Source organism: Carassius auratus, chromosome 34 (assembly GCF_003368295.1).
Source record: "Carassius auratus strain Wakin chromosome 34, ASM336829v1, whole genome shotgun sequence".
NCBI classification, from domain to species: domain Eukaryota; kingdom Metazoa; phylum Chordata; class Actinopteri; order Cypriniformes; family Cyprinidae; genus Carassius; species Carassius auratus.
In genome coordinates, this window is record NC_039276.1 from 18,861,640 (window position 1) to 18,885,834 (window position 24,195).

General features: G+C 37.6%; 1 protein-coding gene across 5 annotated transcripts in view; it reads right to left on the reverse strand.

Moving 5' to 3' along the window:
• Positions 1-24,195, reverse strand: part of LOC113053449 (unconventional myosin-Ib-like) — a 68,388-nt gene that overhangs the window by 38,193 nt on the left and 6,000 nt on the right. For all 5 annotated transcript variants that reach the window (XM_026218468.1, XM_026218469.1, XM_026218470.1 and 2 more), the window contains exons 2-3: positions 20,349-20,489; positions 16,470-16,585 (exon numbers count right to left, since the gene is read on the reverse strand). In XM_026218468.1, the coding sequence (XP_026074253.1) occupies positions 16,470-16,585; positions 20,349-20,474 (242 nt within the window). In that variant the 5' untranslated portion in view covers positions 20,475-20,489. The remainder of the gene's footprint in view (positions 1-16,469; positions 16,586-20,348; positions 20,490-24,195) is intronic.

Below are 24,195 nucleotides of genomic sequence, written 5' to 3' on the forward strand. Positions count from 1 at the left end.
AGAAGCATAATACAATTATCCAAGTCCTGGCAGAGGGCCATGGGAGGGGTCCCATTGAAGGAACATTTCCAAAGTGGCAAATCTGGACCATCATGAGACTTCAGGCAGTCTGAGAGTGCATTGCAAAATCTTTTTTACACTGGCGAAGGGTCCACATTATGAATAGCTTAAATCTGAATATGAATGGACCCTTATGCTTCTGCAGGCCGTCCATAAAAAGCAACAAAATAGACACAAGAACTGTCCCAATGATAAATGGGACGAGACGCATGTGCGGTATTCATCCCTATCCAACTTTAAGCAAAAACTGAGCTTTGGTTTGCACTAAAAGGCCAGGGAATCATTAGATGTACTGTATCTTCATGCCTGCCTGGATCCACACCATGCGCAGGAAATTAAGAGTTCAGTGAGAACATCTTCTCTGAGGGGTCAGCCTACTCTATAAACTCTACTTTACAAGAGGGAGTCATTTCTACAGTATGCAAACATCACTCTATCTGACACAATAGAGAGATGTATTCAAAAAGAACCAATGTGAACATCAGTGTAAGCAATCCATGAGCTTTTGACCTGAAGAGCCCCCAACTGTCCATGAGCTGAATGACTGTTTCATGATAAATGGAGGAGGGATGTCCTTTAACACATGGCCTACAGGAGATTTAACAGTCATTTCAGTTTGATTTAAGGCTGCGGTGAGGCTCAAATCCGCAACATGGGGCACATTGAAAAGAAAATAGTACGTTGGACATTCTTCCATAAAAGGGTAAACTAATCACAAGGGCAAGAGCACCCAAATAGAGCCAGCATCAATGGTGTTAATGTACAGAGCTGGGGGCAGGACAAAATGCACAGTAGCCAAATAATGAATCACACCTCAGCAAGCTGGACAGCTCTGTACACTGGAATAGGATATCCGTATGTGTTTAAGAATGAGCCACAGTGGAAGTAATGTTTTCCTGCTTGTGGTGAAGTAATCACGGACTCCGCTGGAACAAACAATGGCCCATGGAAGCTCCAGAGAAGGAAGGCCAAAAAATGCATTCAACCAGGTGGCCACAAACACCTCAGCTGCTTCCAGCACAATGCTCTTTTTTGGTTTTATAGACTCTAGTGAGTCTTATTTTACATGCACATGGAGAAGCTATTGCACAGCAACAGCAAACAGCCACCGGATGTGATACTTTTCCATATGGGAGCTGTGAAATAAGACAATGTGATTCCCAATCGTTCAATCTCAGTGATTTTGCCAGTAAGTTTTCGCCAGCCTAAGTCTACACAAAAAGCCAAAGACGACGCTGTGAAGGGGCGAGTTGTGGTAAATCACAGATTTTGCAACAAGTTTCTTCTGATCCCAACATTAGGAAAGGAGTGGATTAACTTTTTTAATGAAGATCCAGACCCTATCAGTGAGAATTGGTCCTTTGTTGACTTAATTTTATGGCAGATTAGTTTACAAAATACATGATTTTCAGAAAGATTATTTACACATTTTTAACCTAAATCACAGCAGCATCCATCCGTGAAGGATGTTGGCTGCCAAACATATACAACTGTTAGCCAATCAGAACAGTGGGTGTTTTCTGCAATCAGCCATGCCTATTCAAACAGAGCTTTCCAATGAGGGGGTCAAAACAAGATTGAAAATAGCTTAATACTTCTAAATTATGATGATTTTTGATGTAAAAAATCATGTTAATATTATAACTGGACCTCAGAGAACAATTAAGCAAATAACTTCACTTTTACTATAAAATTAAGAGACTTATCTTCCATTTGCTGATTGTTTTAACACGGGGGTACTTGCACATATTCTATGTTTATGCTCTGTATGTTCTGTCAGGTGTCCCACATCTCCTTTGAGGAGACCTATAGAGACTTATATTCAGGCTCTACTCCTGTGTGAAGCATTTTAAGAGAACATACATTCTTTTGGGAAAGTGTAGGCAGTGCTGCATGCATCCTACGGAAAATCCAGAATTAATTGTGACAAGCTGAGGGGAAAATAAATACTACATCCAAATGTGCCTACTTCTCTACTATACAACAGGCAAAAAAAAAAGAGTAGCATGACTGAAATTAATTACTCTGTAAGTAAGACGGTTGGTAAAAAGTACCTGGATGACTCTATACTTTCATCGAGATCTTGAAGTTTGCATTCAGTGGCATGCTTTAACCACTATTCATGTGAGATATGGATTTGTGCCCTTACTGAAGTCATGATTAAACAGAAGACAGATTTATTTATTTATTTTATGAGGTCATATGCACAAAATTGGACCCATAACATGCATTTATTAAATAGACTGGGTGAATTGTAACTTTAAGCTGACCCTACAGAAATTAGCTTAGCAACATGCTAACAGCAAAAGCTATTGAAATCAAATGCATGTTGAGTCTAATATTAAAGTATAATGGATTATTTTTTCACCAAAACTTTAAAAATGAAGTAAATAAGTATAGTTGATATTTCTCTTGCTTTTTTAGAGCCCACTCAGCATTCAGGGATTGCGCTTTCCATAAAGGATACACATGACTCTGCCATGAATTTTGGTCAATTCAAGCAATTTTAGATTTTTTCTGGAACAGCTTTTGAATTAGAAGCACAATTAGGATACCTTAATATGCTGTCTAAGCAGTTATAAAAAAAAAGCTTTTGGCGACGCGCAGGAAAACGGATGAGCTAAAATGTATTCCACTATAAAACAATAGCGTTTTAGAGGTCTAGCACAAACCTTCATGTGTTCTGGTGTCCTGACGCCCCACCGAGAGAACATCCTCTCTCATTCATTCTCCAGCACTCTTCAGGGATAGAAAGTGGCTTTCCAATATTCAAAATCAACCACAACCCAAATTAGAAATGACATTCACTAATATAGAGGGTGATGCACACACACACTCACACTCACAGAAGGGTGGTAACAAAGGAAGAATATATGAAAATGCCACATAAAAATGCATCACTTGAACGGTCCAAACGGGGTGGTTGACCTAGTATGACCGTCAATGGATGAAGAGCTCTCTGGGAAGCGAGGAGTCTCCACAAGACCATAAACGATGTCATTATGGCAATAACTAGCTGTGGCCAAAGGGATAGTGTTCTACACGAGCCAAAGCTTGTTTATCCAATCCTGTTGCAGGAAATGAGAGCGAGGGATTGTGAACATGCTGGGAGTGGGGTCAACCACATTTTGAGAGCCAAAATAAATAACATTATGGGGTGCAATATTGCAATTATATAATGGTCATAAGTTAACACCGTGTATAGCATGGCTGACTAGCTCAAAGGTTGCTTGCTTATACAAACTTTATAAAACGTCTCATATTTCTATAAAACAGCATGATATAATGAATGTTCTCAAAGTTGACATTATTTTTATGAAGAAAACAAGGGTTTATTTAAAGAAACCGTTACATTACACACACACAAATATTTTTTTTGAGATTGTGAATAAGCAAAGGCTTCTCACAGTGACATAGACTGCAAATGTTGGTAAGGCAAAACTGGACAGTAATGTTTTAGAGAAATGTTAATTAAAACGGCAAATAATTAAACACATGGTTAGGTTCTTTCAAATGTAAGAGTTCATCTGATACCAATGGAGAAAAATGAAGGTCAAGTGTTTAAGTAAGTTGTGAAGTCACTGCTAAAACCCTGAGAAACCAAGCCAAGTCAAAGCAGGAAAGTAAACAAGTGAGAAAAGCAAATACTGGCTGAGGCCAAGTTCATGACACACCATAGTTTTCGACATGTGACCATTACAGATCATAAATCCACAAAGGTCCATGCTACTTTAATATTTGGAAAGCAAATAAGCAAATCATGGACATCTGGCAGTGAGCAGACACGATTACTACATGCCTGTCTGGAATACTGTAGTAGGATAAGTTTTGTTTAAATACTGGACAAGGTTCTCAAAGGAAATAATCAGTAAATCAATTAAACATTTATTTGTTTCCAAATTACATTTCGAGTGAAAGATTTTCCACATTAAAAACTGACAATAGAAAATATTATTCGAAAAGCCAGTCAAACTCCTATAATGTCGAATTATGTTTAACTCTAATTAACTAACAGACAAAAGAAGTGTAAACATTTTTATTTGCATGCAGAGTCATAGCTATTGATGACAGAGGTGATTAAGTTATTACACAACCTGAGCCAGAACAAACAGTGTGGAAATAATAAAGCCCTCATGCAATCCACTAGAAGGGACTTTCCATTTGGGAAGTGAGCATTTCCCCACTATATCCCAATGGACCCATAATGTTTCTTTCTTTTGGGGGGGGGGGACTAATTCAGTTTTGAATTGTAGGCAGTGAATGCTGCAGAGACAGAAGCAGTTTGCTTTGTGTTATACTGACAAAGGGTGAGGGTGGGTGGCCATAATTACATGAGAAAAGAAGCTTCCCTCTCTACCAAAGAGCATATCTGCCAATGCAAAGTCCAGAGTTCATCTATCTCTGTGTTAAAAGCCACCACTGATAATCAATAACCAGAATGACACATTCACTTAAATGTCCATGTGAATGTTAAAAGGTATTTGCCGACACTTGTTATATAATATTACCTGTAAGCATGTGTGGGTTGAGCAACATCATGAATGTGAGTCACTTGCAGCTAATAAAACGGTGTTCAATTGATTGTAAAGAAAATTATTTGAAATAAATACAAAAATAAAGTTTTTATGTCCTTTACAATTGCTAGATCGTGGATTGTGATGTCTTGGGTAAAAGCAAACGCTGACTGTAAGACATCAATTTATGCTAGGGATGTTCATTTCGGTTATTTTTCCTAACCGATAACCGACGCTTGTTAACCGATTATTAACCGTTAACAGACAAGATTATTTTCAATTAGAATTGAAATAAATTAGAAAGAATAAGTGTCAGTGACCAGTTAAAAATACTAATATTTGTTTCCCGGGGATTATTTTTACATGCGCAAAAAGCAACAAACAACAGAACATGTGGATTCACATGGTAATCATATCACATCATGGAATTGCAGAGCTTCTGAAAAACATAATAAAGCTAGGCTTTATATAGCGAATAAATAGGCCTATGAAAGAAACATTTTTACTTGAATAATAAATTATGAAAATGAACGAAAAATGCAGAGTTTCGGTTCATTTTTGTGCCGCTTTATTGTGAATGTATACAAATAAAGGCAAACTGTTTACAATTCCGAAAATCAGTGACTAATAGAAGTTCCTTCCACTGTTAGAAGGAAAAAAAAAATTCCCTGGCGCCGCATGCGCGCACAGAGTTAAGCTTTGCTACTTTGACAATGCAGCCTGTTCATTATCATAATAAAATACAGTCAGTCAAACATATGGGGGGAAAAAAAAAACACACTGATCAGTTTAAATATGTAATAAAAATCTGTGCTGTTAAGCGTTATTACCGTACCGCCATGATGTTATGCAAAACATTTTGTTTTACGTGGATATTGGAACTCGAGTGAAGTAGGCTATAATAACATATATTTTGGCAAACACATATTGCGAATACGGAAACATTTGATTTTGTGTTGAATGAGAGACTCAACGTTGGTTTCAGTTGCGTTTTAGCCTAAATGAATTCATTTTGGCTTGTCGTTTATGTTGCAATAAGTTCTTATAAGCTTTTTTATTCGTGGTTTGTTTTTTTTTTTTTTTTTTTTTTTTTTAAATAGGCTACTGTTAATTGAAAGGATTTGTTGTGGAGTGAGTGGAACTAAAATGGTATAGCTATGTTCGCAGTGTTTATTATAATGTTTATAAACATTTCATGTCGGCATTAGGCCTATTTGTGAATGAAATAAAATGCGACATTAATAGGATATAGTTTCACATGTAGGGAGAAAGTGATGTCTTTTTCCCCCTGTAAAATCCTGGATCATAAATGGACTCTGGGTAAGCAAACAACTGTAGTAACCGAAAGCAACAATTTTATTATTTCCCTACATCTGGAGGGCAGCAGCTGAAGAGACATAATATGGTACTTTAAGTTTTACTTAGGCCTACTTAAAACTATTGTAATCTAACATTGGGATACTTCAGATGGATATGCAGAGATGTAGGTGCTACACATATTCAAAACAGCATAAGGCTTGGTGAAATGTCTAACCTTGCAACTCTCATAGATCTTGATTCCTCATTATACGACCCTTTTAAACAGCAGTATCAGCAAATTTGTGCCAGTCTAGAGTTTAGGCATTGACATGATGAGAAAAGCAGACATCTGGCCCGCACCCTGGATGAAACATGCCTCCTGCTTCCCCATATGTGTCAGAGATGTGGCAGTGAAAAAACAATCTCCCATCTCCCACACACACCCAAATCACCAAATTCACACTTCTACAATTTGTAGGGATGGGGTGAAGATGACCTGCTATTCTGATTATCAGTCCAGTTATCTATACATCTCTTTCTCTGCCTACAAAGACAGTCATGAAAAGAGACACACCCTATACTACAGAAGTAAAGGCTAATGTTACAGTACAGGGATGATCAACACAAATTACATATACACCAGTTCTGGCCTGGAAGTAGGAGTTAAAGTGCCTGGATAATACCAGCATAAATCCCTGTTTTCAACCTCAATGAAGGCCAGACAGCCTTAACCAAAGGGTGCCACATGGTACAACCTAAACATGATTAAATCAAGAAAAGTCTTTTAAAATGGACTTCAAAGCACTATAATGGGGGACAGTTCATCCAAAAATGAACATTGTTTCACCATTTATTTACCCAACCCTGTAATTCAGACATATGATTTCAGGCTAAATGTTCAAGCTTCTGTTTTCCACTCAAAAAGAGTGGAGGTATGATATTTTTTGGAGAACTATTCATGGAGGAATGTTTACTGTTGCTTTCATAAGGATCACTCAAAACACAGAAAATGCAAGAAAAAAAATGATTTGCAAATCTGCAGTAATACAAAAAGCCACATATTACAGTTTGGGGATTTTTTTCTTTTTCTTTAAATTGTGCACTACATTAAATGGTTCTTCGACAATAATGGCAAAAAGAAAACGGAACTATCTATACATTCATGCATTTTCTAAAGTGCTTTTCCTATATAGAATGCTGGAGCCCATTTCTCACAAAAATGTACAAAACTGTCTGGTACCCTTTCCAAATGTACTAATAGGTATGTTTGAAGCACGAATTAATACTAATATTTACCTTTAAGGTATTAATATGTACCATTTAGGTGCATATAAAGTACAAAGATGTACCTTTTATCTTTTATACCTTATGGTTCCACCCCAGCGATATCATCTTGGGGTCATACACAGGGAAACACCCTACATGCTTTAGTAATCCATTGTAAGGCTTCTAATTGTCTAGTTCAAGACAAAAAAAATAAAAAAAATAAAACTCAAATCCCTCTGAGCTGTTATTTTGCAGGCTGGGCTGCACTATCAGCAGGGTGCATTCTCTCTGCAAACAATGCCCTGGTGCTGCTCAATAGCAGAGTGCTGAGAGGTCCCATTACATCACTACACACAATATAATAAAATCCACCCCTTGAGACGTAGCAGCTCAATCTGGGCATGGCACTCTGACCAAAGTCCCCGTCTGCAACACCACCTCCACACCACCCAATACCCCTTTCTTCCAGAACTGATATCAGGATATGCACCTGCCACCAACTCTGTCATGCAGATTACTGAAAAGACCTTCAAAGACACACATGGACACTAACTGGCTTATATGATGTATAATGTCAGTGTTTAATGTGAGGAATGTTGGCTACTGTCCAAGAAAGGGCGACATTATGGCTTTGTCCTAGGGTGCTTTCACATCTCTAGTTTGGTTCATTTGGTCCGAAACAAGGGCAAACAAATTATACATTGTAGCATTTTTAAGCTTTTTTGGTTCCTTTTCACACCACACTGATTGTTTTGGTCCGTACCAGTTAAACCGGACCAAAATGCAGTCACATGACAACATCTACATCACTCATTGGCCATGACGTGTTTCCTAAACTGCTTTTCGATTGGTCAGAATCTACGTGTGGGAATATTCCAACATAAGAGGGAAAGCCAGCAAACAACACGGAGACAACACAACTATGGAGAGACGTCTGCGTGGGCTTGATTTGTCCCTGGCCATAATCTAGTACATTGTTTGTATACACCACAATATGCAAACAATACATTTCTATAATGAAGCGCGGATGTGGCTGGAAAACAATGTTCTAATGCACTGCAAACGGCAAGCGGGAATCGCTCGTAACTTCAAGCGGAGGCGTACATTAATTCGTCTTAACTCTGACATGCTCATGGTCATCTGACCAAATTTCTATGAGGCTACGCACCTCCTCACTACTCCAAGTTTGTCCACGAGCTGCCATGCTAAAGTGCAAACTGGCAACAAACACTTCCTCATCCCATAATGCACAACGCAGTAGACTATGGGAGCTGGTTTAGTCCAAAAATTATCAGTACTTTTTGCAGTTGGGTCTGTTCGAGGTCGGATCACGTTCTCACCACAAACGAACCGTTCCTGAGTTCGTTTGAAAGTGGACCGAGACCACCTCTTCAAGCTGGTCTCGGTACGATTTTTTGGTCTGCTTTTGGTGCGCACCAGAGTGCGATTGCTGCTTTCTCACCTGCCCAAACGAACCGCACCAAAGGGGGAAACGAACTCTGGTATGATTCAACCAAACTAAATGAGGCAGGTGTGAAAGCACCCCTATCCAGCCTAATTTACGTGGACCCCTTCCCCTGTTTTCTGTGAAGATTAAAAAAAAAAAAAAAAAAAAAAAAAAACTATTACTGGAATTCAGCAGAATGGATTGAAACATTTTAAAATGTGTTCTGCAGGTGCAGATTCAACTCATCTATAAGCAATTTGGAATACACTACTTAGGCAACAACTCTGTGTATCATTCAAACAAAATGTGCAAAGCGCATATGTAAATTATTTATAATAGAGTATGTGGTTAACATGCTGCTAAGCTAAATTACTTGGTACAGCACAGAAATACACAGATATTAGGTAAAGTAGCCTATTTTATCTTACCCCATGCACTAAATACAACAGTAGACTTGGAACAGAGCACATGAATATCATTCTAATGGCTACTCAATTAGTGCTAATAGCCTGGAACACAGCTGCAAACTCTCACTGCAGCTTCTTTTGGATGAGCAGTGTTGGGTAGCAGGTGCGAGCAGGGCCACAGCACACAGAAAACCCCAGAGGAAAGAAGAGGGCCATCTAGTTATTACATGTGGGCAATGAGAGTGTTTCGAAGATGTCTGGACAGACAATGCTTGTCTAAAGCGCTTGGCAAAGCTCATCCATTTAATTAAGACGGTGTGTGTTCTGTGGTTAAAGCTCAAGTAAAGACTCGTCATGCCTGCTGCAGGATGTTGTCGACACAGATGCTCATTAAAGGATAAATTATAATTGTGTCATTATTTACTGACCTTTTTGCCATTCCTTTTGTTCTTATCAAGTTGATTTAATGAATTATGTAGCTGTCATATGACAGTTTATATAGACCAATGATGTTAATATTCATAATAGTAATATTATTATAATTATAAACCATAGTAGTAGTCTGTATATTCCAAGTCTGAAGTCATGCAATAGCGGTGTGTGATTTATTTATTTATTATTATGCTAATATTTTGGTGCTTTTGAAATCAAAGCACTTGGAACACAGTAAAAGAACTTGGGCTGGATGATAAATCGCATGCGATATTTAATGCGCATTTTGTCAGTAAAGCGAAATTCAATACACAGAGTAAATGTGTTATTTTACTTTTTCCTAATAAATGCTATGAACCTAGAATTAAAAAAGTTTTGTGATGGATCTTCAAAACACGGGTAAGGAATGATAATGGGCGGAGAAAATGACATTTTAATTATTGGGTGAACTATTCCAATATAGCATTTGACTACACAAAAATAATAATTACCAAAATAAAGCATAAAAACCAAGATTAATAATTTGTGAATATCTTTTGAAGGTTACTGAAGGCCCATGTCTTCTAGTGATTCTTGCTGGTGCATGCTTTCTTTACTCTTTAATCTTAAATTGTTACCTGTATGAGGATACTTATTGGCTCCAAATTTGCAATCTCACATATATTAAAAACTGTTTTTCTTGGCCTCACTGCAAACCATCTGGTAGGTCTTCCTGAGAACACTTTTAGGCCTGAACTATGAACAGCTCGGTTTAGAAATACTAAAATGCTCAATGTGTTGAACACATGGAATCACGTTCTTGCATGAACCTCAGACAGAGATGTCATAAAAACCATTAAAAGGACAGTTAATCCTCAAAAAAAGGAAAAAAGATGAGAATGGTGCACAATGAACACAGACAAGCTCATTCACAATCTGACTCCCCGAAGCACTCTTTCCACACACAGATGGCCACTACGCCACAGACAGCAGAGCAGTGTGAAACTCCGTCTGTTTGGAAGGGAGAGGTGACACCGGGCTTTTGAACCATGTGCGGCTGCCAGAATGAGACGTTTCACACTCCTTCTGGGTCATTAACTAAAACAATCTCAAGAGTTCATGCTCCCATTCCAGCGGTCAGAGAAGATCCAATGCAGAGCATTTCCAAACATCCTATCCATTACAATTTTAGCCTTCTGTTGAATCACATATTTGTTTTAATGCAGATTATTTTTAAGGTAACTATTCCCTCTACCAAACATAATATTAGCAGGCATCGGAAATCAACAATGTTCATAGTATTCAATGTCATGTTTATTAGAATGCTAGATTAGAAAGAATTTTTTTTTTTTTCAGTTGCTTTTATGTAAAACACTTTAACAAAATCTAATAAAAATCTAAAAAAAAAATAAAGTTTTTGATTACTAAAACTTTAAGATTAAAACAACTGCTACACTGACACTGAACATTTTGAGTGATGAATGAACCAAGGGAATCGAATTTGAGTGACAAATTAATCGTATAATAAAGTACGAATAATAAATACTTACAAGGCAAAAAACAAGGTAGGACGACAGAAATAGTTAAAGTGAATTAACATATTAATGTTGTATTCACAAATACAACAAAAACTTCACTCGTACTGACTCTTATTCTGTCTGAAAGAATGAAAAGACCGAGTTGAAGGTTGGGCGTTTCAGCTCCGCCCACAATTGCGAATTAAATATTGAAGCCATAACCCGAAATTATCAAAACATACACGCATAGATATATATCCATTACGTACATGGACCAACTGTCTTGTCCATGTTCTCTCACTTGAATCCTCTCGAATCTTGAGTCTCTTGACCTTCTGCAAGCCCCGCCTTGTTCACGCAGTGATTGACGTGGCGCGAGGGGGCGGAGACGTGATCGGCTCGGAATGCATTTTCAATGTGCACATTGAATTTAGCTACATTCATTGTGGGACATTGAATGAAAATGTAATCGTAAGTGTCTTGACTGTGAGTGTTAATGCAATTAAGAAAAATTGCATTTGAATGATAATTTTGCCCCAGTTTTTGCTTGAACATGTTATACATATCTAATCATTTCTGTAATACATTTTAATTTTAATTTTGCAACTTATAAAGCGTTAAAATTTGTATTCATTTTACAGATTAAAACTAGTGTGTGAAATGGCAAATGAAGATTATGTAATTTATTTTTCATTTTCATTTTGCACCATATGTTACACAAATGTATTGGAAAATGTTAATGTAAATACAGAAATGCATTGCCATTTTGGAATTGCATTCCAAATTGAATAATGCTACCCATATGCTTCCATATCTTAATGCCTCTGGCACACCTGCACACTCTAAACTCTTCATGTCTTTAGTAGAAACCAAAAACACTATTTTAAATTACTGCTCTGTTTAAATCACCCATGTTAATGCCATACAAATGCCAACCAGACTGCATTTGTAGCAGAAAATGAATTGAACCACCTAACAGGTTTGTACTTTGTAGCTTTCTCTATTTCGGTTTTATCACGTGATAGAAAGTCTAAGGCCTTCTCAAGCCGAAGGGCTAACTCATCTAATCTGCGGCCTAATATGCATCAAGCTAAGAAAGTCAAAGTCAAGAGTCAAAGTGCATTTTTAAACATTCACTCACTAAAAAATAAATAATTTTTAATCAATGACTTGACAATCTGGATTTTGGGTTTCTAAATGAAACATGGCTAGAAGACCGCTGCAGTGCTACATTCCTCAATGAAGCAGCCCCTCCTAACTTTAATTTTATGAGCATCTGCAGGACTGTTAGGAGAGGTGGGGGTGTAGCTGCTCTATTTAAAGATGTCTATCAATGCAAGCAAGTGTCATTTGGTAAGTACTTGTCTTTTGAATATCTAGGTATTGTGTTTTTCACGCATTCTGTTTATCATTATCTACAGGCCTCCAAAATACTCTCCAGCCTTTGTTGAAGAGGTCACAAAAATGTTATCAATGATTTCCTCAGAGTTTGACTGTTTTGCTATTGCAGCGGATTTTAATATTCACACAGATAATGCAGAAAACAAAACTACAAAAGAAATAACTGTTTAAAACTCTTTCAGATTGATTCAGCATGTGCATAAACCTACACACAATAAGGGACATACTCTAGATTTAATCATCAGTAGAGGTCTAAACATTTCATCCATTTTTATTAAGGATGTAGCACGGTCTGATAACTTCTATATTGTCTTTGAAATACTGAGCTAAGCTACCACTGTATCTAGATCTGTCTCGGTCAGAAAGAGATGCATTAACAAGAACACTAGTGTGCTAGTGTGCAAGGAAAAAACTGAAGTCAATGCATTTTGAAACAAAGTTGAAGTTCTCAGGGTGTATGCACCAGAACCAGAAAATCTGAGCATATAACACCAGTCTTCAGGTCCTTAAAATTGGCTTCCAGTTACATTGAGGATTGATTTTAAAGTACTTTTACTCGTATATAAGTCACTAAATGACCTAGGACTGAGATATATTTCAGATATGCTCACTGAATATAAACCTAACAGAGCACTCAGATCACTAGGATCAAGTCAGTTAGAAATACCAAGGGTTCACACAAAACAAGGGGAGTCCTCCTTTAGTTACTATGCTGCCCGCAGTTAGAATCAGCTTCCAGAAGAGATCAGATGTGCTAAAACACTAGTCACATTTAAATCTAGACTCAAAACTCATCTGTTTAGCTGTGCATTTATTGAATGAGCCCTGTGCGATGTCCGAACTGATTGCACTGTATTTTATGAATTGCACTGTATTTAAATTAAATGAATGTTTAATCAATTCTTAAATACTTTTCAAAGTTTTTTTTTTTCCTATGATTATTGTACTTTATTTTATGTAAAGCACTTTGAATTACCACTGTATATGAAATGTGCTATATAAATAAATAAACTTGCCTTGACATGACATTGGCCCAACCAATGGAATTTTGAATGGACTCATTTTTACAAGTCTCATTCAAGTTTGGTGACAGTAGTAGAAGAGAAAGTACACACTTCAATTTGAATAACAGATCTCTGGTGCCGGAGTTGACAGAATGACCCTTTAAGCTGCCAAATCTGAACTTGCCCTTGGAAAAGACCATCCCCCGTTTCACCCCTGTGAACTCTATGACAGCCAGCCATTACTTTGAGCTTTTAGTCTAACTGGCTTGTTTCTGCAGGTTTGGGTGAAGAACTGAATTAACCCAGTTGCTGTGAGGAACAATCATATCACATGCTGTCTCTCTGTAGAGCAAGTACACTCAAAACTGCCAATATAAACCCCAAAATTCATGAGCATCTGTTAAAATCGATAAGGGTTGCATGCCCTCGTCATGGATAGGAAAAGATGATTAGGGAAGGACAACTTCCAAACCTTGTCAAAGTCTCATTTTACAAAAGATATAACACACACAAGCCTAAGCAGATGGCCTGACTTGGAGACTAAGATCAAATTATGGAGTCTTTTACAAAGACCTCCCTTAAAAGAAAAAGCTCACAGTCTTTAAGGAGGACCTATTTAAAAAAGACCTTAATCCAAGCCTCTCATCAGTGATGAGAATTAGTCTTAGGCCTAGACATAAACTACGCAAGTAGAGTGTCTAGTCCTACGCAAGTAGAGTGTCTAGTCCTGCTAATGTCCAATTCAGTTTAGCTCCAACTTATCAACAAACTTGCCTGTAAGTTTCTAAATCTGTATATCAAAGTGCCCTTTCACCCTCATTTACCATTTCCTACACAACTCTACTAATATAGTGCAATGAATGAGTGAAAACCAGTGAGTGATTTCACGTCAAGTCCACCAGAAGTGGTGCAAAACACCTTCATCTTCTAACTACATGTGGAAATTAATTTGGTGCGGTGCTCACTGCATTTGGGAATTCTAGTGGTTAGCTGTTGAGTGTACATCGGTCGTACCACTGACGTGAATTATGGGATTGAATGAGTGCATTTGATAATGTACACTATGTTAGCGGTTCTCAATTCCAGTCCTCGCGACCCCCTGCTCTGCACATTTTGTATGTCTCTTATCACTTCAAATGTTTGTTCTATTCAAACGTAAGTGCCCTCCGAAGTGGACATCACAGGATATTCCCCGATGGTTCCAGTTCGAAGCAAATGAATATGTCCCATCTAAAGTGCACTGAATTGTGCGAGATGTGAATTTAAATTGTATTTATTAACCGAGTTATATGATGTCACACTGTGTAAAATGTAAAGACATTGCGCAGTGCAAATCTGTGAATGAATGTTCCGAAGTGAAGTGGACTTCAAAAGATTTCCCCTGCTCAGTGAGTAGGGAGCAATGAACACTGTGTAGAGACCATGTCAATCGCAACACAGTTCATGCTTGGAGCTCACTTCTAACAAGCTGATTATCTGAATCAGGTGTGTTAAAGACAGATATACAAAATGTGCAGTGCAGGGGGTCGCAAGGACTGGAATTGAGAACCGCTACACTATGGTATTAGACAACGACAAATGGCTGTCACCTCAAGTATAGTATTCCGGAAGACTATGATTAGTTGCATCTGGTATATTTATTTAGGATTAGAGCAAAACTGTGCAGGACAGTTACAGTCCAGGAGCAGGATTGGACTACGCAATGGACTATGCACCCCTGGACTATGCAACGTGCATCAATTCATTTTAAAAAATTGAAATACATGAATAAAGTTTATTAAGCAACCAAGTACGCATTGTATTTTACATTTATGCATTTGGCAGACACTTTTATCCAAAGCGACTTACAGTGCATTTTTACACTAGAATTTATTTATTTTTAATCAGTATGTGTGTTCCCTGGGAATTGAACACACACAACCTTCTGTGCAGCTAACGCACTGCTATACCACTGAACCACAGGAACATTGCATTGCATTCTAAACATTGCTGCAAAGGGTAATCTTCAGTTTCCCAGGTCATCCAAATGCAAAATTGAGCACGCATGAGCAAAGATGGCTGATTTCAAATTGCATTGGATGTCCTGCACCAGCTGAGAGACAGTAATTGAGATCGATGAGAATGTTAACGCATAGCTTACTTCAATTATTATACCTTTAAGCTACAAGCCTGGTTCTTCCAATATTTCTAAAAATGATAAAACAAGCACAGACTTGACTAAAACGTACCCAAAAGCTTGACAACAGTTTGAGCACAGATGCTCTTGGTCATTTCGCTACTTCCCCTGCCTGACTGCTGTGTTTACTGTGGTGATGATCATAAATACTATTCAACAGTTTGTGCTGTTAACAGGACCGGTTATGGCTCATTGTACCAGGACGCCGAAATGCACGAGCCCAGGAGGCCAGTGAACCCAGAACCATCTAAGAGATCTGCTTCTCAAGCATGACAGGAAAAGCAGCTGCCCTGGAATGAGCTCAGGGCCTGGCTTCAGATCAGAGGAGCGTCGACCCTGACATCACTGTAACACTGCTTAGACTAAAACATATGAACATGGAAGGGTCCAAGACTGAAGGAGTGCTTGCATACCAGAGCAAATGAACAGAGTAGGCCCAGAAGCTCCCAAAAAACTCAGCTATTTATTTGAACTTCTCCTTATCCCAGGGGAGAGAGTACAGAATGAGTAAAATGAATGAAAAGTGTTTCGCTACAGTCATTTTCATTAGTGAGTAAGTAAGAAAGATCAGGCCATGGTGTTTTTCAGAGTGTAAATGTGCGTCTGCTATGTTTTGATTTGGCGGTCTGGTCAGGCGGCTGGCAGCCCTCTAGAGACAGATGGTCATTAGCTGGAGCAGGACAGGACAGTGTGCCACCCCTCCCCAGAGAGGGCTGGACATCACCTCTCAGAGGTCGAGTAGATAGAGCATACCGTGTTTATGCACACCTTCTCTGCAAAATCACTTCTGCAAACATGACACCACTGGGGGACCTTCACATAAGTTTTGATAAAAAAAAGCTGCATGCCTTTCCAACCCTGTGCATACATGTCTGCAACTTTTTTCACAACTTTGTTTATGGCCGACCAGGACATCTAGGAATCAACTAGACAGTGACTTTATAAACAGTAAGCTTTTTTCACTCACATGTGTGGACTGAGCTCGTAGAAGTTCCTGTTGCGATACTCCTCCACCTTTTCTGCTGTGTAGATGGGCAGGGACTTGTAAGGGTTCATGGAGATCACCACACTGCCAATGTATGTCTGTGGAGGACAGTGAAAGAAGCAGTGAACCACTGATCAACACACAGGAAAACACATGAAATGAGAAGAGACAACATCACCAGTCTACAGTAGGGCTGGGACAAGGCGTCGAGGTCATCGATGACGTCGACGCAAAATATGCGCATCGATTCGTCGACCTGTTTTTATTTCTCTAAAAAACTTTTGCAAAACGTTTACCTTTTGTGCGCTGAATATACGCGATGGCCGGATCAACATTCTGTCCAACGTTATATAACCGATCCAGGGGTTTTTCTGCATTGATCTTTTTTTTTGGCGGCTGTCAAAGCCTTATTTGATCGGTGAGTGATGTAGAATAGAATGACTGCTGCGCCTGACAGAGAGAAAGTGCACGAGCACTCACAGTCTTCAAACAACACGAGCGCTTCTTGCTCTCTCTCTCCCTTGTGCATATTAAATCAAAATCATTAAACACGATAGAAAAAGAGTGAAACACCAAAGTTTCACGTGGAGCATTCAGAGATTTTTTTTTCTCCATGACAGGCTGCTGGCTCCCACTGTTAATTTTTATTTAAATTTTTTTGTGGAAAAGCACTCTCTGTATTAGCTCAAAGCCCTCAAGTTTACATTGGTTACTGTATTCATTCAATTGCTCTAAACAAGTATTTTTATCTGAAATATTTTTTTTTCAGTAAGCTAGGCCCTATGTGTTCAGTAAGCTTGTTTCAGTAAAGCTATGTGTTTTCAAGGCTTCAAGGTTTTATTGAATGCTATCTCTATACAAGTGCAAAGTAATGCATTCTTAGTCAGTCTTTTATTTTGTAATTTTAAGAGCAATAAACATATTGCAATGTTAAGGAATTCATGTTTTTTTTCATTCAGATATGTAAATTAACATGTATAAATTGTTAGTAGTCAATTAATGGGGAGATAATTCAAAATCGAATCGGTCTGAAAAAATTAATCGTTAGATTAATCGATGCATCCAAAAAATAATCACTAGATTAATCGTTTAAAAAATAATCGTTTATCCCAGCTCTAGTCTACAGCAGTGGTCCCTTCTCAATCCTGGTCCTGAAGAAACTCAACACTGCACATTTTAGATGTCTCTCTAAACAAACTCAAACTCAAACTGATTAATCTCATCAGCTCATTAGTAAAGACACCAAGACCTCAAATCTGTGTGTCAGATAAGAGTAGGGCTGTTCCGAATACTATTTTTTGAGCTTCGAAGCTTTGACAGTAATCAACACTGAATATTCGAAGCTTCGGAGGGAGGGGCTGAAGATATTATTCTCTCTAATAAAGGCAGGAATCTCTGTGTCTTGTCAAGTTGCATTTTTATTATATCGAGAACCGTTCATCCAGTCGATTTCACGCATGGCAGGAACAGTTTGTAATCATGCCATGTCATACCAGGCTCATGAGGAAATACAACTGACAGTCCTTGGAAATGTTCGGCCCAATAGTCAAAAAAGTGGCTATATTCAAGCGCGAATTAAGACATTTTTGCGGGGGGATTCCAGGTGTAAAAAAAATAAAAAAATAATTAGCATTCCTAAATTTTTTAATCAAATGCCAACCCACCAAATGAATATTCTAATAATTAAATATTCTAGTACAGCCCTAGATAAGAGAGACATCAAAAATGTGCAGTGCTGGTTGTTCTCCAGGACCAGGGTTGGGAACAACTGGTCTACAGTACAGGTAATACTGAGCATACAATACTGGTACCCAAGTGTTGTCCCCGCAGAATGTATATGCATTACCGAGCCAGTCACACAATGAAAATAATGGCACGTTCCTATCACGAAAATGATGGTAATTGTGAAATTTCACTTGAACCGGTATCGTGACATCCCTAAAGGACACTGAACTGCATTCATCCTTGTCAAATCTAGTTCATGATCCCCTGCTGTGAGGCACAACATTCTGTTGTAGGAACATGGCGGCAGCAGTATAGGGGAGTAGAGCCACAATATGCCTCTGTCTGCACAATCCTGATGGGAATTCCTGGGTATTGTTCAGACAGGCTGGGGGCCCGCAAGCACCCGAACAAGTGAACACAAACAAAAATGTTTGGAATCCCAAGAAGCATCAACAACACAGGGTGGTCAAAAGTGGCCAGCGAGGGCAGCGGTCTCTTAAGTAGTCCATTTCGGATGACTCAAGCAAACACACTGAATAATTTATTACAGCATCTCTGGAATATCAATAAAAGTACAGACATCAAGCCGGACATATGCTATAGGTCAAGCACTTGAAGTTTAGGCAAATTTGCAAACACTGAATTTATCATAAAAGCTTTTTGATCCAGTGGCTTAATGATTATTTCACACATACAGAAGAGACCTGGTATTTGTTAATTCAATGAAGAATATAACCAAATCCTCCCATTCCCCGATGGACTTAAATACTGTTCACAATGGTGACATCTGGGGCACTAGAGATGTGATGACTATGGGTGCATTAGAGCAGGACTAGGCCTTTGTAAATAATTCAACTGGCCCTTAAATGCATCTAAATGAGAGCTGGTGAATCTACATTTTGGATGAATGGGCAACCGACGATCAATAAAAAGCATCAATGAAAGAGTGAGCTACACAATCACATCGGTTCCTTACTACTAAATGTGCAAATACACACAAATAAAACATTTGTTCTTTCGTGCAGCCAATAACACGGAGCAAAGTTTAAAGATAGCGATAAATACAAGGACATTTGTTCCATAATTCTACAGCTCTGATTGCCTGCTGTATCTGAAAGCGGAACCCTTTAGAACCATTTGCGACAGAGCATTGATAAGATAAGCAGATGTTTATCAGTAATATTCATTGTAAAGTTGGTGAAATGTAAGAGATTTGATGGACTGTGATGTAAGCTTCTTGGCATTTAAAGAGATGATACTGAGGGTGGAGACGTTCCTAGAATATTCTCCATTAACCGCTTTTAAAATATAAGCCTGAAGGTATTCCTCAGCAGTATTTCTTCACTTTCATGTCATTCCAAACTTATTTTGTTATGTTGAACACAAAAGCAGAGGTTCTTTTCCATACAACAAGTGACCAATTGGGAAATATTAGGGTTGTATTGACAACTTGATGCTATTTTGTCCTTTTAGGAGCTCAGTGAACCGTCACACGGACAAGTCTGCTTTTGGCAAGAGTATTTGCTTTTGGTGAGTATTTATTTATTTATTATTTAACGCCATGCCAGCCATGTGAGCGACGATAGACTTAGAATTTATGGTTGGTGTGACTATAACTTACTAACAATAAAGATAATTAACCAGTTTGCTCAAAGTGCAAAGAACATAAATATACTCCATTGTAAATTTGGGTCCATTTGAAGTGTAAATAGCTGTGTAATAACCATTCCAAAAGTGTGAGTGGAATTGAAGATTTTTTACCTTTCTTGGAGCATGAACAAGCACAGTCCATTTGAAGTGTAAATAGCTGTGTAATAACCATTCCAAAAGTGTGAGTGGAATTGAAGATTTTTTCATAGGCTGGTTTGGGATGCAACAGCTTTCAAAACCGAGCCCAAATGAACGAGAAAGCCATGAGGAACAGGGACAGAACAATGAGAATGCTATGATTTACACTAGTGCTTCTCTCTACACTCCCATTTATCATTTAGTGGGAACACACTCAGACTAAATTTAGACACTCTTGATGTGATGGGACTGTCTGGAGTAGTGAAAGCCTAGCATCAGACGACTACCAAGAAAAGGAAAGAGCAACTGTTGCATGATGTTCTCAGCAGAAGTAGAAGCATTACTTACATAGATCTCGTTGTGATCGAATCGCTTCTTCAGATTCTCAATGAAGGCGTCTTCTGATAGGGGCTCAATAAGGACCATATCGCCCACCCCTATCATATTGTCGAGAAGTGATGTCTTCACCTCCATTTTGGACAACACCCCCTACAGAGAGAGCAAGACAAATAACATATCACAATCACAAAGTTCTGTAGGCATTGACTTAGATGCACATTTACTGTAGGTCAATGGGGTTAATTTGTTAATTTGTGAGTGTTTATTAATTTACATAAAATACATAAAACATTTCATTCATACTCAACTATTTAAATGTTTACTTAAAGCAAACCCATCACTGAATTGTCACTGAACAGTTAACTTCTAAACAGACCTATTTTCCCTTCTCTGGTCACTAATCCAGATGCCAGTTGCATTTAGGGCCTTCATTTGAGGCTTTACTGAGTCCCTAAACCCCCTAAACAAATGGGCAATGGCAAAGTGTAGTGCTCAGCATAAAGCTCCTCCAATAACAGCCCACATGTTCACTCCTAGCTCACCCGGCGTAGAAACAAAGCACCCAGCATTGCCATTTGTAGACAAAATACAAACATGGCAAAGAAACAAATCTTAAATTGGGAGTAGACAGCATAGCACATTGTGGTTTGTTGATAGCATAAACACGTGTCATTTGTATGCATGACTAAAAAAAATAAGTTGAATGTAAATGAAGGATTAAGAGGTGAAAGCTAACGTTAGATCGTGGACTGATGAGGTTACCTGGATGTGTTTTTGTCTCGAGTACCTCAGATTGCTGCTGTGCAGTTTGATAAACCTAATCTTCATCTTACCTGCAGTTTAGGGCAGGGTTACTCATCAACTTTCAATTTCTATGCAAACTCTACACTGAATATCTCTCATTGAATACCAGCTGCTCTGGAAGAGCAAGTTATTAGCCAATAAACATTCTCCTCACAGAAAACCAGTTTTAAACATCTGATCGGCTTTTTGTTCTCTATAATTCACGATTACCAGACTTTCTGGTAAAGGTTTGGTTTCACACAGACAGATTTCTATCTAGGAAACTGGTTTAAGAATGGCAAAGGCTTAATTTATTCAAAAGCATGGTTCTCTGCATGTGATGTTTGCTGAAGTGTTGTTAAGGGACATTTAGATGTTTTATGTTTCACATTTGCCACATGGCACAAAAGCACAATTTATATTGTGGACTTTAAACAGGAAGACCAGAATAACAGGCCAGAAGGAAACCCGGTGATAAACAGCCACCACCAAATATGTGGTATTACATCTGCCAGTGATGGGGTTGATTGTCTTTGAACATAACATTTATGTCGGAAAAAAAATTTACCATTAGAAACTCCAGAATGCGAGTCCCAGCAAAAGTGGAAACTTGGAAATTGGTGTTCTATTAAAGTTTCCAAAAGCACACTGGATCACGTGGACCATACATTAAACCCCTTTAGTATCAATCTACAGATCAAGACAGCATGAGGATTTTTTATTTCTTTGGCCACGTTTATAATATTTTTGAATATGCATAACTGATTAAAAGATATAAATCACATCTGTAAAACAGACTGGATTCAGGATGGAACCAAAAAAATATAATAACAATAATAATAATAATAATAATAATAATAATAATTAAATGCTTATATTTAGACCTTTCAGCTCTGATGTCAGAAATTAAGGAGCCCATTAAAAAAAAAAAAAATTATCCACTAGCAGGAGTCCAAAAATATTAATACTTGAAACATTAAAATAATAAAAAAAATAATCATATAACAATTTTATGTTTAAAATTAAAGTATAGTTCAATTAAACTATATTTGTAAAAAATCCAACATTTATTTTCTCCCTACCACTGGAGTGTTTTATTCATGTTCAGGGTTATCTCGATATTTTATTTATTTATTATTTTTTATTAAACACATTTACAATACCTACACAACTGAAAACACCTGCCTCAGAGGCCAATATCTGACATTTCCATCATGAGTCTGAGACACACTAAACTCATAACTACTTACACCAAGAATTGTGCTTATGAAATATTATCAAATATTTAAGGCCCTATGAATGTATTTTATTTTCCCCCATTTAAATTTTTCTTTAATAATGACTTAACAAAAATGTATTAACATAAACGATGATACACTAACAATTTAATTCATCTTTTAAAATGTAATCAAATGCACATTTAACAATTTATTTTATTTTCTAGCAAAATCAAATATGGTACATAGGGTTAACTCTTCAAATTAAAACAGTGGAAAAACTGTGCGATATTCCTTCGTTTTAACAACTGTATTATTATTTTGTATTATTATTATGATGAGATATATAAATACAAGTGTTATCTTGTTAGATAAAAAGGTGATATACAGGTTATTCCTTGCTAACACATTATGGCACTGTGCGTTTTATGCATTAAACACTTAAATACTTTATCAAAGAGCCACATTTATTCAATTTGTGTTGTTGCCTATGATACATTCACCTCTATGATTCTGCCTGCTAATAAAATCACAGTTAACCCAGTCAACTACTTAGAACAATTAAGCTCTTTATAAATCGCCTTTTTCTATTTTATCTTTGTTTTTGAGTAATAGTGGGGGAAACCCACTTATCTCTGCGTCTAGTTCAATTTGTGTCTTGGCAGCAGCTGTAACCTGGCAGCCGGGGATATTATCAGTTACCTGCGAAACAGGACAGAGGAGAAGACCACAGACTAAAGGTCAGACAAGACATGAAAACAGTGGTTCCTGTGAGGGCAGAATAATTCCAGAGCTTGCTCTCCCACTGCACAGCAACTCCTGGCAAAACCTACAAGTCTCATTGAATACCAGCCGCTCTGGAAGAGCAAGTTATTAGCCAATAAACATTCTCCTCACAGAAAACCAGTTTTAAACATCTGATCGGCTTTTTGTTTTCTCTAATTCACGATTACCAGACTTTCTGGTAAAGGTTTGGTTTCACACAGACAGATTTCTATCTAGGAAACTGGTTTAAGAATGGCAAAGGCTTAATTTATTCAAAAGCATGGTTCTCTGCATGTGATGTTTGCTGAAGTGTTGTTAAGGGAGATTTAGATGTTTTATGTTTCACATTTGCCACATGGCACAAAAGCACAATTTATATTGTGCACTTTAAACAGGAAGACCAGAATAACAGGCCAGGAGGAAACCAGGTGATAAACAGCCACCATCAAATATGTGGTATTACATCTGCCAGTGATGGGGTTGATTGTCTTTGAACATAACATTTATGATAATAACATTTTCTAGCAGTAGAAAAACTCCAGAATGTGAGTCCCAGCAAAAGTGGAAACTTGGAAATTGGTGTTCTATTAAAATTTCCAAAAGAACACTGGATCACGTGGACCATACATTAAACTCTTAGTATCAATCTACAGATCTAGACTAGCACCGCACATCATGGGGATTTTTTTTATTATTTTTGGCCAGGTTTATAATATTTTTGAATATGCATAATTGATTTAATGACATAAATAAACACCTGTAAAACAGACTAGATTCAGGATAAAAAAAAGGAGATGAAGATAAATTAAAAGCTCAGCTTTCAGCTTCTGAATGTCCATAGAAAATTACTAAATATAATTGTACTTGCAATTATATTTCTGCGGATATGAGCATATATTTGTGATTATGATTACTTTTTTTTTTTTACTAATCTACTTTTAATTATTTATTTTTTTGTCTCAGGATGTACAGTAGCTTGTCTGATTTAAGTTTCAGTAGCAAAGTTCGAATAATTTCAATTCAAACTGACTGCTTTAAATGTTATCGCTTAAACAAAAATGTAGTGTTTATGTAAATGTCATATGCCAATG